Here is a 16,968-nt window from a genome sequence, read left to right on the forward strand (position 1 = left end):
AACTTGATGACAATTTTGAAACAAGGCTTCAAAAACATATTTGGGATGATAGCAAACAACTTGCTCTGTTTCAATTATTTTTCCGAAGTGAGTTCTTACACCGTCAATTTCTCTATCCTGGGGAATGTGAAAAGGCAAGCTGATATGTACAAGTACACAAAGATCAATCATTTGCATAGTGTTTTCGATTTCTTTCATAAAATTGTTCCAATTTAGAATTGAAATACAACATAATTAGGATGAATTTTGTTAGTTTGGTGTTTAGCAAATCCACTTGTTTTTTGTTTGAGCATCAGAAAAGCAAGGGTAAAAAATAGAAGCTTAAACTCAGTGCGGCGCAACTTAGTCAATTACTTTATTGGTAATTCATTTATTGGTAAGACTAAACATTTGTACGTGAAAAAACACTTAATCAATGAAAGTACCCCTTTACCGAGCTTTTGTCTAATTTTGCTGCCCTCCTTTGTCAATTTCTTGTCGTAATTAATTCTCGTCGTCGAAAGTTTTGTTTATTAATTAGTTGCCCTCTTTCACTAACAACATCTCATTTTTGATTCTTTCTCGAGTGTTAACAAAAATCGCTTGATTTACAAAATTATCTGCCACATTGCTTCTATGAGCAACCTAGAACATAAATTGTTGACATAAGATTTGTCTTCTGGCACAGACTTACACCAGCAAAGATGTACGGTTTATCAGTACTCAAACCAAGCAGTACGTAGCTCTAATGGTTCTGTATTAACTTTGCCGTCCTCCAAGAGTACTACACAAAAAAGATGAAAGATATAATAGCAGTTTGGCTACAGTAGTAAAAATAATTTTTGACAAGGTGGACTTCGTAGTTTTCTTGAGCGATGTCGCCTGCTGCTTTGTTTAGATGTATGCGCATTCCGTTGTTTTCGTGGGGAAATAATTCATATTTCGATTTGTTTAGTGATGACTTAACATTTGCAAAAGTGTTCTCGAAATTGAAGTTTTCATTGGAGAATCTATTTAAGAAAATGACAGCATAATGGATTTTTGAAGTGTCTAGCAACTCTAGTTCAATATTTAAGAAGTGGTTAATGCAGCAATTTCAGAGGGTGTACATTGTAACTTTAACCTCTGTATTTTCAAGATTTGAAAAAATCATTTGAAATTAAGCCCAAATCAGGTCCAGAGACATTTTTCACATTGATATTCTTATACCGTCGATGCAAATGCTTAATGGTATCTCTTACTTCAAGACGTGTACTTTTTTGCATTTTGTTTCATTTTCCTACCCCTCTTGAGGAACTATATACTCAAATGGGTTTTTTTTTGTTCAGACAATTTTCGCCGATCGATATATTCATCGTAGAGAGTTGAGACTGGTATCCTTAGAAAGCTCGTCCAGCGTAGAATATGGAATTACAATTGAACATATTAAAATCCTGAAAGATATAGATTATCGTTTTAACGGCTTCGACACTTGTTTCTTGAAGAATTAAATTGAATTTTTTCATTTAACTTTGTCTTTAACTTGTCGGTTTAGTCATATGAATGTTTCTGTATGAATTTCATGGGCTTTTCATGGAAAAATAGATGAGTCGATATTCTGATAATAGTAGATAGCTGATGGCTTTCATGACTTTGAAAGCAATTGTTTTCCAAAGTAAAAAAAAAACAACTTCGCAATTGTTCTTTCTATTGTTTTTTGCTACCTAGTCACGTTAATTACTGGTCAAATATGACATTATTGGTGTCACAGGAAGGTCTGAAAAGGGATTGGTGTCACAAAATCAGTATTTTAATAGAATTCGTTATGACCTTACTGGCTTTGACACTGGTTTTTCACAAAAAAAGTAAATTAATTTGATTTGTCATGTTTGCCGTTCTTTTTGTAGACACAAGACATATTCTGGATAATTGCAGGTCTAGAGGACTTCCTCTGGACAAATAAATGAACCTATGTAATTATTTTGTAATTGGTGGCTTTCATGACTTTAGAAGTAATTTTGTTTCGAAAAAAAATCTTTTGCCCATTTCTTTTGTCTGCTTGTTACCTAGTCTCATTAATGAAAGGCCACATACTACATTATCGTTGTTCGAAGAGGGCCCAATCGAACATATTTTGAGGGCCAAAATATGGCTTCGACAGCGTTTTCTGGCAAGCTTTAATCGAATTTTTGTTTGTTGTCTTTTTGTTGTTCTTTTTAGCCGCATAAAAAATTGAATGAGGACAGTTCTTAATGCCTTTCTATAGAAGCATCAGTATTCGTAAACCTTCGGGATATGTTACTTGATTTCGGTTTTATCCGACGGTATGATGAATTTGTTATTAAGTTTTGTTTTTTAAAACCGACAAAGTTTTTGATGTAATTGATGTTTGTTGCTGTTGTTGTTTGATTTTGCTGTTCGCCTTAACTCGATTTCTTAATATTGGCATATCATTGGCTCTTCAGTGTAGTGCATCATTTTTTACTGAACTGGGTTTTTGCTTTGGAGGCTATCTTTTCGTTCCTACATTATTTTTTTTTGAAAAATGCTTGGTTTTTTTGGGGTTTTCGCGATTCCCAAAAATAATTTTTGGGTTTTTCTATCGGTTCCTCATTTGGTAGACAATTATGCCAAAACTGTGGATGAGCGGGGTCGGAACCTTATGTGCGATCGCACATTACCGAGCCTCCTTGTTAGTTTTTATAATTAATCATTTTTTGCATTTGAAAGTCCAATTTAGAAGCAGGATCTTTCATGTCGGATGGCTGAGGTTCTCGAAATTTGAAAGCCAATTTTGCAAACCAGTTTCTTTTCGTCGCGATTTTTGGAAAAAGAGATTTTTCGATGTCCTTTTTGTTTAAATCTGTTTCTGTCGTTACGTTTTGGGTGTTGCTTGCTGCCAATGTGGAGTTATTCAGCTTCGGGGCAACGATGCTCATGCGTCATATCCTGTCATAGTTGTCATTTCAATTATCACAATTGTTCTTTCGACATGCAGTTTTATCGAATAGATTAAATAATGTTTTCAGAAAGCATGTAAATACAACGACTACTTAAAACCAATACCACTGGGTGCAATTACTATACTGTACTACTGTAAATGATGCGAGCACACTTACGCAACTCTCATTCACAACTGAAACTAAAGCAACTAAACAATAGAAAACTACCACAAAAATATGTCAGATGCGTATCAAGAACAAAATAACCAAGTACCAACTTCAAACCCAATCCAACTAACAAGGAACCATGAGACTGAAATGGAGCGAGCTGAAACCCAAGAAACCAATGATTTAAAAAACGGTGCAGCGAATTGTGCAGGTATTATTGATTCGGAAAGAAATGATAATGAGGACGGTTTTAAATCTGCGTTTGGACTTGGACCCTTCAAATGCTTATCGTCCTTGGTGACTATCAATTTGTTCGCCCTAGTGCTGTGTGCGACTGTGTTCTTCGAGAGTTTCTGCACGAATGGAATCAATCCAACTAATTATCAGAGTTTGGAGACTCGGTACAGCTTCTCAAGCAAGACGTCCGGTGTCATCAGTATTATGTATGACGTTGCATATTGCATTATTGCTGTGCCATGTAAGTTAAAAGCTTTTGAAAAGAAAATGGTTTCTTGTGAAAAATTGATGTACTAGGCCGGTATCCAAGCAATACTCAATACAGGCCGGCATCCATGCGTACATGTTTGGGTTTGGTTAGATACGGGCAAGTTTGTCTTGTAATTATTGCTTAAAATGTTTTAAATGGGCTGACAAAATTACACATATAGTCGATTTTATCCAGCGTGAAAACTTATAGATAGTTGCATATATTTTGTTAGTGCTAAATCTGTTATTGTCTATACAAGGTTTTTCAACCACGATAATAGTTTGTGCTCTTTCTGTAGTTGTTTATCTTATTCTTAGCGGCTTTGATTTTAACTTCAGTTGTCAAGTGATTCTAAAGATATCTCAGTTAAAAATTCGTATAAGAGTTTGCATGGTAAAGATACTTTTAACGTTACGCGTTACTTTACACGTTATATTAATTTTAGTAACTCATGCGCCATGAAAATTTTCGCGAAATGCATTTATTTGCAAATAAATGTCTCAAAAAATTCTTAAAGTTAAAAAAATATCTATTTTTATGTGGGCAGAAAAATGTACGAATGAGGACAGGTGCAAGAACTGTTGAAACAAAACTTAAAATATGTCCTTAATAAAGTTTCATTGGAAAAATTTAGTTCGTGGCATATCGTGTAGAATTTCTTTTACCCAATTTTAGCATGTTTTTAGTCCTCCGCCACCCCGAGGAGAAACTACGAGCGTTTGCGAAAATGGTTCAAGAAGGGAACATCAAAAATGCAACTAGGTTCCTTGCAGACGAAAACGGAACGAGTGTTCTTAAGCCTTCTGATTTAATAGACGGAAGAACTGTAACCGAAGTTCTGCAAGAAAAGCACCCGAAAGCCTCACCATTATTTGAGGGGACATTCAACATATCAGAACTTCCTCCTCTGGAAAAACTGAATATAACAAGTAGTACCGTTGAAAAACAAGCCCGGAAACTTTTCGGTAGTTCAGGACCCTCTGGATCAGACTCCAACCACTAGTTTGATGCGTTAATTAAGTTTGGCCTCAAAAGCTCCTGGTTGAGAGACTTAGTTTCTCAGCTAGGTAATTTGATCGCAAACGAAATCATTTCGTGGCGTAAAATCAAAGCCTTGTTCTCATGTCGACTTATTGCATTAGATAAACAGCCAGAAGTCAGACCAATCGGCATTGGTGAAACTTTGCGAAGATTACTCGGTAAAGCAGTAGCTGACTTAACTGGTGATGACTTGGCTTATGCGTTTGGATCAGAACAACTTGCGGGTGGAGTGTCATGTGGAATTGAGGGGTCGATTCATGGACTTCGAGAGTTGTTTGAGAAAAAGTCCTCCAATGGTTTTGGTCTGTTGCTGCTTGATGCAAAAAATGCATTCAATTCTATAAACAGAAGCTGCACTTCTAAACGCTAGAACCCTTTGGTCCAGAGCTTCCACTTTTCTGTACAATAGTTATCAGGAAAGCTCTAAACTTGTGCTGAGCAATACTGACGTTATCCGCAGCGAAGAAGGGACAACTCAAGGCGATCCTCTTTCAATGCTGTTTTATGGTGTTGCTCTATTGCCTTTAATACAAAAATTGCACAACCCGACAAAACATAAACAAAGTTTTTATGCAGATGATGCCGCGGCTTGCGCAAAGTTTGATGACTTAAAACAGTGGCTGCAACAAGTAGTTGATGAGGGGCCAAAGTATGGATACTACCCTGAGCCATAAAAAGCTTCCTTGTTGTTCATCCAGACCATGTTGATGAAGTCAAGAGTTGCTTTGAGCAAACCGGTTTCAAAACTGTAACTGGAAAACGTTATCTTGGAGGCTTCATTGGCGATAAAACTACCATGAAAGAATTTGTTCATGAAAAAATCAAAAATTGGCAGGCTAAGATTCAACTTCTGAGCGCTGCAGCCAATTCATGCCCTCATGAGTTTCTCGGTGTTCACTAAATCAGTCCAGGCCGAATGGAGTTTTCTCATGAGAGTTGTCCCAGGTTGCGATGAATTTTTGAAACCTAGAAGATTCAATAAAAAACCAGTTCATATCAACCGTAACTAACATTTATAATGTGAGTAATCTCCAACGTACACTGTTCAGTTTGTCTGCTAAGAATGGAGGATTAGGTATTCCTGACCCAGTGGTAAAGGCGAGTGAACAGTTTGAAATGTCCAAGAAAACATCTTCACTGATTTCGGATTCTATTGTGAATGGAACGGCATTGGACGTTGACGCACACAAAACTCACGTTCGCAGCAGCAAACAAACTTTTCAGCTAGAAAATGAGTCCCAGCAGAGTAATACATATAAGCCTTTGTTAGAACAAGCATGCTCATCAGAGAGAAAAAGAATGGAGCGGAATTTCAAAACGGGAAACTCTTGTTGGTTAACCGCAAAAGTGTCAGAGAGAGAAAATTTTGTTTTGTCGAAGAACGAATTCCAGGATTCCATGGCGCTAAGATACGGTTTACCCCTAACAAACCTCCCTGTGAAATGTGACTGTTGTGGTGAAGATTTCCATGTTCAGCATGCCCTAATCTGCAAAAAAGGAGGCCTGATTACACAAAGGCATAATGAAATTAGAGATTTATTGGGAGACTTATCCTGCCTTGCATGGACTTACACTCAAAAAGAACCAGTAATTCGTGAACATTCAGAGAATCAGATAGCTTTAAGAGCCGATCTTCTCATAAGAGGTGTCTGGAGCCCGCAAGAAATATTCTTGTTTGATATTCGTGTCACAGACACTGAGGCTAAATCTTACAGCAACAGAAATCCAGAGGATGTGTTGGAAAGCTGCGCTGACGAAAAGAGGAGAAAATACTCCGAGGCTTGCCATGAAAAACATATCGCTTTTACTCCGTTAATTTTCAGTGTTGACGGCATGATGGCTAGAGAGAGCAAAATTTTTCTCAGAAGTCTGGCGGACAGACTCGCTTCTAAGTGGGACAAACCCTACAGCATTATCATGAACTGGGTCAAACTGAGATTAAATTTTGCAATCTTAAGGGCTTCAAATCTGTGCATAAGAGGAACTAGATCTAAATGGAGATCGTTTGGCTATGAAGATGGAGCTTTTATTCCTTAAAGAATTATGTTGACGTTCCTGTTGTAATCGGATAAAAGTTGTCAAATATTTATCACGATTTTTATAAGTCACCCAATCAGCAGGGGGCAACAAATTTTAACCCCAAATATTAGCGCTCTGATGTTTTTGTCACCCAATGAGTGGGGACATCAAACTGAAATCAAATTGAATATGGTGCGAGCAACTTCAAATCGGCTCAATTTGAAAATGCCATCAACCCGAAAAACTAAATTATGTATCCAGAAGAAAGACCTCTAGCTAAGCTAATGCCTAAGATCACCTAAGATGCCCAAGTTTTTGTTCTTACCTGATCTAAGTGGGGAGAACAAAAGCATATTGCAAGAGGCCTATTTCTTGTTGTGAAGAAAAGAAACGGACTGCTGATATTTGATTAAATGAACTGCTAATCTGCTGTGTTGATGAGAATATCATGTTAACCAAGTTAATTGTCAGTTGATTCTTTTACTATTTTCGAGACATAATAAATCATGGTATGCGAAATGGGTTGTCTCGTCTATGTTGGTTGAACAGTATGTTTCTCGTAGGATGTGTCAGTAGGACATTAAGGGAACCCAGGGTACGATTTCATCCGTCACTAAAACTCCGAGGAAGAGAGCTTATTTTGAAAGACTGAACTTAGAAAGTGAAAGTCTAATTTTTGTCCGACTTAGTGTCCTATAGGACACTAAGTTTACGACAAAAAAATAGACTTTCAGATCTTTAAGTCTAAGTTCAATCGTCCATAATAAAAATCTTTTGACACTTGAATCAAGCCTCTATAAATAATCAGCTGTTTCGACGTTTGATTTGTTTCAACTCATATATTTTCTTTCACTAATCTGCAAAATTACAATCTTACTTCAATTCCAAATTGAGTTCAACACTTTCGTTCCCTTTGGTACTCTAAATATGTTAGAACATAATCTTAGTCCCACTCGGACTTCGTGCACTGCACGCGGGCGCGATAAGACCCTCGTGTGACTGAGATTTTGTTCTAGCATATACTTAGAAAATGCTCATCGTTAACTAATAAAGGCAAGTGGACCTTAACTCATCACTTTGGTATCCTCATCAAGCTATAATGCGGTCTGGTTGGATGTCAATTTCTTTCTAAGTGGAATGGCAAAACCTGTAATTTACCCAATGGAAAAATTGACTGGACTGGACTGTACACGCTTTCGCACTGTACATTTTGAAACATTTTAAACAGTACGCGCCCCAGCTTTTAACGTAAACTTTTTCTCATTAAACTAAACTCTCACACGAAACAGGTAATGCAAAAATTTTTTGAGACAAGATTTGCTGCTGATGGTATTTTATTAATGAAGAAAATCTCTCCAAAATTTAAAAACTCTTTAATCACCGACCTCTTCATTTTTTGGAAGATGTTTCTATTAACTTGGAGGCAATACTCTTTATTTGAAGAGTAAAATTGCTCTTTGTCTGAGAAGCAGCTAGCATTATGTAAAGGTCCCGATTTTCTTTAGGGTTCTTGTCTGCGTTTTCTCTTTTTCCTCTTGTCGGTGTTTGTCTGCTGTTAAGCGGGCTAACAGTCTGTCGCGGCTACTATGCGTCAGACTCTGACTGATGTTCAAACTTGTTGCCGTGCTTCAGCCTTCACGTGACCTCTCATTTCAGAGTCTGAAACTTTAACGTTTAAAATATCATATTGCGAAAGGGATTGTTGATTGAGATAATCCATTTGCTATGTTTAATTGTAGTCACTGAGCGAGACAGGAGGATATTAAATGACATTTTTTTTTCAGTCAGCTACCTTGGAACTAAATATCTCTCGAAGCCAACATGGCTCGCCTTTGGGTTCACAATTGTGTCCTCAGCGTGTCTGGTGATGGTGCTGCCCCAGTTCATATCTGGACAGTACCACGTGGCATCTCAAGGTGACTTGACCACGTGCGACCTGAACAGATCTGATCTCTATTGTGACGTCATTGAGGAGAACGAGGATGAATCTTTGCTCTATCCTGGTTGGTGGATTTTATACGAATATAGTAAATTATAACTCTAAAATGTGTGGATGTCCAAAAAATTTAGTTTGTTAGCGTTAATTTAGCTTTTAAAGACTAAAGTTAGTTGTCAGTAGATGCGATTGGAATTGTAAAATTTAGTCCAATTGGGCGCAAATTGATCGGCAAATAGTATTGTGTCTAATTCATGTGCCTAATTTGGATGAAATTAATTTGAAATAGTAGTATCGGAACTGAAATGAGGTGTCTATGATTAAAAAGTTGTACCGTTTAGTACTCTTCTCTGTTGGCAACTTTCTGTTCGGATCCGGAACAGTCGCACAAAACACACTGGCTGTTCATTACTTTGAGGAGAACTCTGGAAACAGTGGCTTCTACTATGGACTCATGCAGGCGTCCAGGTATGTACCTTGAACTACTTATCTCTGCACGTCTGTTTGTAATAATGTTTGCATTCAATAGGAGGGGGAAATTTTGTTTATGACCTGTCGACCAATAAGAGGGTGTAATATTACTGCATCTTTCTTTTGTCTCTCCTAAAAAGCGGGCAGTCACAAAACATGAGAGATCTCGAAAAAAGACGATGATTGAGAGAGATAGTGAGAAAGAGAAAGAAAGAGCAAGAAGAGATATAACGCACTTGGACTATTTAGAACACACCAATCAGAAAATCCTTCTTCGAAGATTAGACATCCGCTGGAAATCGTTTTAATTCTAATAGTCTAAATGTGTGGTAAATTCGAAATCATTATTATGCTACACGAAAACCAAGATGAATAACAATTTTTTTAAAAAAAGTCAGAGTACTTCATCTGCCCGCTATTGAATGTTTTAGATTTTTTTTTGTGTCACGTGAAAGATCAAAAATGATCATCTACTATTCCTATTAAGTTACTTTCCTATTAAGAATAAAGCAAACTGAATTTTTGTTCAAAATGCGTGACCTGAGTTTCGAGGTACATAATACAAGTGAGAGTTGACTTTTAGATCTATTGGATCTATTCTGGGTGCTGGACTGAATGCAGTTTTCCTCACGATTCCTGTCGATTTGGATGATCTCGCTGTGGATAGTTCTCATGTCCTGTGGGTGGGTGCGTGGTGGATAGGACTGTGCGTGGGTGGAATCGGAGTGTTATCTTTGGTCCCGGTCATTCTTGCTTTCCCGGCCAAATATGACAGCCGATACACACGCTACAAAGGTATCGAGTTGTCTGATTGCAACACTATTTTTTGTATTTTGGGTTCGTTTGTTCTCAAAAAATGTCTCTCAGTGAATTCTCTGACTGTAGGTTCATTTAGTATTTGATTTTTTATTAATAACCGCACAGCATTAGCTGGGGCTATTATTGGCCTTCTCTTGGTTTTTTACAATTCAAAGAATTTGAATTGTATTGGGGCGTTGTCTTTTTACTACTCGAAGAGGAGTATTGGAGAAGGCCTTTTATTAAATCACTTTAGTTGGAGTGAATTTTGAAGCGGGAAAAACGCTTAAAAAATTTTAGAGTGGTTTGGGTGCTGAACAAAATTGAGGAAGGGAGCGAAAAGAGAGTGGTTTTTTGTTCATTCCGCTGTTTTTGAGAAAGCGAGAAATTGAGGTGTGAAAAAAAATTCTATAAGCGAGCGATATTTTGTGTTCACGTGCGGCTTTTTATACAGTTTTTTGTTATTTTTTTGGTTTAGATGTCTGATTATGATATTGTGTGATTTTTAAGGTTGTTTTTATAGCTGCGAAGCTGTAAGCTGAGCGTAGCTATATTGCGGTGCTCTTGGTTTTTTTGTTTCGTCGTCTGACGCTTCATTTTCGTTTTACATTTGTTCTAGAACATTCTGTCTCGTCACTGCTTAAATGGCTTTTTCGCGCTTGATTTCACGCTTTCTGCGTGACCTAAATTGCGGTTATTCAGAAACAGAATCTGTTCCTAAAACAAAGTTGATTGTAAGAAAACAGATGGTCCGACAGCCGAGTGGTTAAGGCGTCTGGCTGTTAACCCGGAGATCGCCGGTTCGAGACGCGGGAGGGAAAATTTTTTTGCACCCAAAAACAACCTCCTTTGAAATAAACTTGTAAGTTTTATAGGCGGCGGCGATAACTATTATCAACTCACTTCTGTATCTTTTTCCATCTGTATTTTACGGCACGCAAGTCTTTTTCGCAGCTATTCCGGCAATCTGCCGGCTATGTTAATATTGTTTGTAGGTTTCTGGTCATTAGTAAGAATTCTATACCATTTTGCTGGTTTTTCAGCTATTTTGCTGAATTTTAGGCCAATTTTAGCATTTTTTTGCGTTTTGTTTCGTTATAATTCTTTGTATGGGGCTTTGAATAGACGCATGTGAGTTACTGAGTCTTTAGATACCAAGTGATTACATTTTCTTAGGTTTTAAACGATTTTTTTGTTAAGAAAAATGATAAACTAAAAAAAATTTAATTATTTTTCTTATTTTTTTTTGCTGTTTTTCGCTTTTTTCTAAACTTAGAGAAGTTTCTTAGCCTATTCGGCTTTCCTATTGTTTTGGAAGTTTTCCAGTACTCTATTCGCTCCAATTAACGTTTTTTGGGTCTATGAGCTCTCGTGAAATCAAGAAAGCTTAATTTTTAAGATTTGTTTCAAGTTGTTTTTTTAAATGCCCTTTGTGTTTTTCAAGTTTTTATACCCTTTGGGATACCTATAGTCCAAATTAGTTGTTTTTGATGCGTGTTGATGATTTTTATTTTTGTTTTGAGTCATTTCGTTAAAGGTAATTGAGTAATTTTTATGAAGATTTCCGCGAGGTTTCGTGTTTTTTTTTGGAATTTTTGCTGAAATCTGATTGTCTGCTTTTTGCTGATTTTTCGTGTTCTAGCTTTTGACATGATTTTTTCTAGAGGTTTTTTTGGAATATATTTACTGCACTTTTCAATGACAGATATTACTAACTTTTCTCAATCTCTAACTTTTTTCTTTTTCGTTCATCGTTTTACTTTTATAAATAGGCAATGGTTTGGATTGGTGGACGCTTGATCAGATGTAGTATTAAAAGTTTTCTGAAATGATGATTTGAATTCAGCATAATGCAGTCCATTCATAATTTGTGGCCAAATTTTGTTGTATTTTTACACCGAATATTTTTGGTTTTGTTTTTCATTTCCTTTCCTTTATCCTTCGTTTATTCTACTTGCAAATTTTGTGTAGGGTTTTTCTCTCAATTTGCAGTGGTTCAACGAAATAAAACTAAACATATCGCATGAGTTTTCGCCAAAAGCTGTTTTTTTAAACTTGCAACTCAATGTAAAATTTTTATCACGTGCTTAATCGTCTTTTCTGGTCAGTTATTTTTTCATTGTTCTTTTTTATTTTCTTATTTTAAAGTGACAAGTGTTATTCAGTAGGATAAGCCTTATTAGTTATTTTGGTCAATCAGTAGAATAAGTTTTATGTTACTTAGGGATGTTAGTTTTTCCTTCGCGTCGTTTCCGGATTTCTTCCGGCTATGTTTTTTTTAAGATCTGTTCACACATTTTCATGATTTTTGAAGTCAAATTGGAGTGGTGATTTTGGTCACGCCGAAACAGGAAATGATTTTTGTTCATTCGTTCATGCAATTTCAACTGAAGTGCGTTTGTGACGTCATTTATCGCTCTTTGTTCATTCGCGTGATTAAATTTTTGGTCACACTTGACTTACTGACTCTCAAAAATGACTTCCTCACTTTGAAATTGACTTTTATTTACTTTAATTCAAAGAGATAAGGTCAAATGGGTGTGTCTCACTCTAAATGAAGGTTATTTGAGAGCAGCTAATGGAGGCAGCAAAAACTTGTACAAATTTTAAATAAAAATAAAACATATCAGCCTTCAATGAAAAGACGAATTGTTTTGGTCTGTCTTACTGTTTTTTTGAGACTGCAGATCTACGAAGCTATTGTGGCTATTTTCTGGTAATCTGCCAGCTATGTTTTGGGAATCGTTTTCGCGGTAGAAGATAAATTTCTATATTTGTTCCCTCCTAATTTCATGCGTTGATAATTTCATTGTTAGCACCTGATAAAATGAAATTTTTTGGGCGGTGTTTGAGTATTTTTGTTAATCAATAAAATGGTAAAATAAATATGAATGTTGTTTGAATTTTTCTGAATGTTTTCAGTGTCCAACGGCCGAGTGCAATCATTATCATCATCCTCTCAATTATCACCTCCATCATTACCAATGACTGCTACAGTCAGCGAACCGGACACCTTCAAAGTCCAGCTCAAGTCTATTCTCACAAATGTACCGTGGATTCTGTTCACTCTTGCGGCGGTTCCTGAAGCCTTTGTCTACTCGGGCCTTGTGACCTTCGGGGCAAAATTTTTCCAACTGAGTCTGGGGATGACGTCTAGTGAGGCAGCAGTTACATTTGCATCTGTCATTGTACTTGGTACGCGTTTTATGGTTTTTAAGCTAGAAAAAGGAAGTTTTCGTTGTTTCACATTTCGTTCGTATGCAAATTTCAATGGCACGATTTGAGCTGAATGTCAAATCTGTCTTGGCTCACGTGAAACAGTTCTCTATTTTGATAAAGCTGTATGAACAAAGTGATACCTGTTTTTGCACTAATAATTTTTTGATATTGTACAGCAGATGTATATGCTCGAGTCGTTATAATGAACATATGTATCATAATAAAAACGCTATGGTATCACTAATAGATGGTTTACCGGAACTCGTTTGTTTGGGTTGTTTTGTAATTTTTATTATAAAACCTTATACAGGTACGCTTGGAAGTATCGTTGGAGCGTTGGTATCCCGCAAGATGTCATCCCTGAGAGGAATAATCAAAACCTTGATGGCAGTCACAGTTTTAGAAATGATTCTGTCTTCGTCCGTCCTTCTCAACTGTCCTGAACGCACAATTCTAAACAGTCCATTAGAAGTTGATAATGGAGACTCAAAGACTAACAATCGAGACAATGGTCTGTGTTATGACAACTGTCAATGCTCGCCTAGTTTGTTCCAGCCTGTTTGTGCTGAGAGCAGTAAAGAGACATACTTTAGTGCGTGTTATGCGGGCTGCATGAATGAGATGCAAGACTGTAGATGTGTGGGAAACGAGAGCGATTGGAACCATGCAAACAGGAAAGTGGTAGATGGTTTCTGTGAAGTTGACTGTACCCAGAAGTATCTGGCTGCTATTGGTAAACATGTGAAATTTTACTATTATATAAAATGCTGTTAAATTATTAATAGCCCGCAGCCTCTTAAAGAGTATTATTTAGGGGCTCTCCTTTTTTTACAATCCAAAAATTACATTGTATTGGTACTCTTTCTTTTTTTTGCAACTCAAAGATTATGATCTAATTTTTACAATTCGAAGAGGAATATTGGAGATGTACCTTTTCGCGACTCGAGGGGTATTGGAGAAGTGTCTTCCATTTTATTGGAGTCACTTTGAAGCAGGAAATGAAACGCGTGAACAAATTTGTGAGTGAAGAGAATTGGAGTGGAGCGGAAAGAGTTGTTTTCGTACATACCACTGTTTCTGAGAGAGCGAGAAATTAGTTGGAGCTTTTCAAGCGGTTTTTTTGTTTAATAGCTGCCGTCAGCCTCTCAACGGCTATTATTTTGGCGCTCGCCTTTTTTAATTCGCTTTACCTTTTGAGCACGTTTTTCGTTTTGCATCAGTCACGATTTTCACGTTTGACTTCTGACTCATTGTTTCAACTGAATGAATTTTAAATTCAAAAGAGCAAAATCAAAAGAGACGAGATGAACCGGTGAGCCCGGTCATTAAGTCATTGAGAATTAGGTTATCAAAGTTTGTTAGTTTTTGCTAGCTGACATTGGTATTGAGCTTATTATCTTTCAGTTTAGAAGCTGAATTAAGTATAGTTTTAGAATCTAACTGAAACTGCACACCAAATTAGAACAATTTTTGACACCAAAAAAAAACAGAAAATAAATCGGTCAATTTGTGGCTGCTTTTTTCTATTTCAATCCCGATATGCATTAAGCGCGTCAACGGCGGCTATTTTCCGTCAATCTGACGGCTATGTTTCAACTTGGGTCTTTTGCTTAAAAATATTCAATAGGCTATGATTGTAATAGTCAGGCTGTTTCAAAAGTGTACGTGTTTTGATAATTTTAGTGAGTTTCAAGCTAATTTCGAGTTTTTCACGCATTTTGAGGATTTTAGAGCAGTTTTTGGCGAAAAGTTTTGTTTTGCTAATAGCTGCCAAGCGACAGCTGAGGCTATTATTGGGTTCTCTTGGTTTTTACAATTCGACGATTTTGTAAAAAAAAACAATTGGATTGTTGTGCTACCTTTTTTTAAAGATCTGTTCACACTTTTTCTTGTTCATGCGAAGTCAATTTAAAGTAGCACTTTTAATCACGCTGGAGTAGTAAGAGGGGCGAAAAGCGAGTAGTAATAAAGCGTGACATTGTTTCAAATTGCTTTAAAGTCATTCGAGGAAAATGTATTAACAGATTTTTTTGTTTCTTTGTTCACATGCGGCATTTTGACTTCTGTTTTTGATGTTTTTTTCTCTCCCCATTTTCTGTACAAATAGTTTTAAAGTGATTCGTGTGCTTGAGTAATGCATATTTTCGTTTAGTTAAGCTCCACAAAAGCCAACTAATGGTTTTCAAGACGTAGAAGCTATTTATCTTCCTATGAGATCTATCAGTGCTTAGTGTGTCAGCGGTTTTCTACAAAGTTGGCGTTTGCCAAACTCCCATTGTGTGAAAGTGTTTCGAAGTTGAGGTTGTTGGACTTAGTAACTTCGATGACCTTATTTTTCTAAAAGTGAAGTGAAACTAATTTGTTTTTAGATTTTTGAAGTGTTCTGTTTACCTTCGTAGACTTGTTGGTTTGTAACTTGCATTATATGAGGCTGCTCTAAATAGGCTGATAGTGTGATCTTTATTCCGTTCAATTCCTTGAATTATAATTCAGGACTGTTCCTGCTACGTTCATTTTGTCGTCAAGATTTTACAACCATAGCACGTCACAATCACTTCAAATCTGCTTTTTGTTCATTTGTTCGGGTTTTATTTATTTGCTGGTCACGCGTGACTTACCTAAATCTAAAAAAATGACTTCCCCACTCTGAAACTGACTCTTCTTTACTTTATTTCGAACAGATAAGGTCAAGTGAGTTTGTATCACTCTAAATGAAGGGTGTATGAGGGCAGATAATAGACGCAGCAATCTGTTAAACTAAAATATAAAATCTCACCAGTTATTCTCACCAAAAGGGGATTTTTGGTCTATTTCTTTACTATCTTTTAGAGTCTGCAAATCTACAAAGCTAGTGCAGCTATTTTCTGGCAATCTATGTTCTCCCAGCAATGTTTTCGTTTTTATAGCTGCGAAGCTGTAAGCTGAGCGTAGCTATATTGCGGTGCTCTTGGTTTTTTTTGTTTCGTCGTCTGACGCTCTTTTTTCGTTTTACATTTGTTCACACAGCAAAGCTGAAAAAGTCAAATTTTCTGAATGACTTCTTCCTCTCACTAACGGCATTTGCGTGCATGACGTCATTTCTCATTCGCTTTTGCGAAAGATTTTAGGTTATTTCCGTGATTAGATTTTGATCATACGTGACTTACCTCACTCAATAAAGTGACTTTTGCACTTTAAAACTTAAGTTTAATTTGAATTCGGTTAAGGTCAAAGGAACTCCTATGTGCAGTAAAGGTCACTTATAAGAGGCTTCTGTGGAATGAATTTTAACAAACTTTATTAATTTATCGCTGAATATTTTTTAGCCTAGTTTTTTGAGCGGCGTCGATTTTTTTTTCAATTTAGATCTGTATCTGTTTCTATCTCTATTATATGGCACGCAGGTCTATTGTTTCGCAGCTATTCCGGCAATCTGCCGGCTATGTTATTAGGAATTAAATGGGCGCCTATTTTTTGAACTATAACTTCTTTTCAATATATTCCAATTTTGCGTGAATTTCGCAGCAGGAAACAGAACTCGTGAAAAATTTTTCGTTCTTGAACAAAGCTGGAGTGTAGAGCTAAGGGTTTTTTGTTTAGGGGTTGTTTTCGAGGGAGCGAGAAATTGAAGTGTGAAAAATCATCTGTAACTGAGGGAAATAATTCGTGCACGTGCCGATTGTTTAAGCAGTTTTATTTGGTTTTGACTACTTTTTTTGTTGAAGAAATGAATTTGAGCGCACTTTGTTTAATGTTTAATAGATTTTCTTGTAGCGGATTTTGGAATTTGAATTTTGGATGCTAATTTTCAGTCAATTTGCGTATTTTCTTAGTATTCTTAAGCATTCTTTGCAGATTGTTTTTCTGATTGCATTCATTGGAGATTGGAGGCGCCTGTTGGTAAAGTTAATTTTTAGTCGTCAATTTTTGATTTTGCTTTACAGTTTTTA

General features: G+C 36.5%; 1 protein-coding gene across 2 annotated transcripts in view; it reads left to right on the plus strand.

The window, feature by feature from the left end:
* The first annotated feature begins 2,963 nt into the window (after window positions 1-2,963).
* The window catches only part of LOC142344693 (solute carrier organic anion transporter family member 4A1-like), a 33,557-nt gene continuing 19,552 nt past the window's right edge, over window positions 2,964-16,968 (plus strand). For both annotated transcript variants that reach the window (XM_075396538.1, XM_075396537.1), the window contains exons 1-6: window positions 2,964-3,546; window positions 8,400-8,618; window positions 8,893-9,019; window positions 9,606-9,817; window positions 12,743-13,015; window positions 13,350-13,772. In XM_075396538.1, coding sequence (XP_075252653.1) covers window positions 3,138-3,546; window positions 8,400-8,618; window positions 8,893-9,019; window positions 9,606-9,817; window positions 12,743-13,015; window positions 13,350-13,772 — 1,663 coding nt within the window. In that variant the 5' untranslated portion in view covers window positions 2,964-3,137. The remainder of the gene's footprint in view (window positions 3,547-8,399; window positions 8,619-8,892; window positions 9,020-9,605; window positions 9,818-12,742; window positions 13,016-13,349; window positions 13,773-16,968) is intronic.

The sequence above is a fragment of the Convolutriloba macropyga genome, chromosome 8, assembly GCF_964194025.1.
Source record: "Convolutriloba macropyga chromosome 8, txConMacr16.3, whole genome shotgun sequence".
NCBI lineage: Eukaryota > Metazoa > Xenacoelomorpha > Acoela > Convolutidae > Convolutriloba > Convolutriloba macropyga.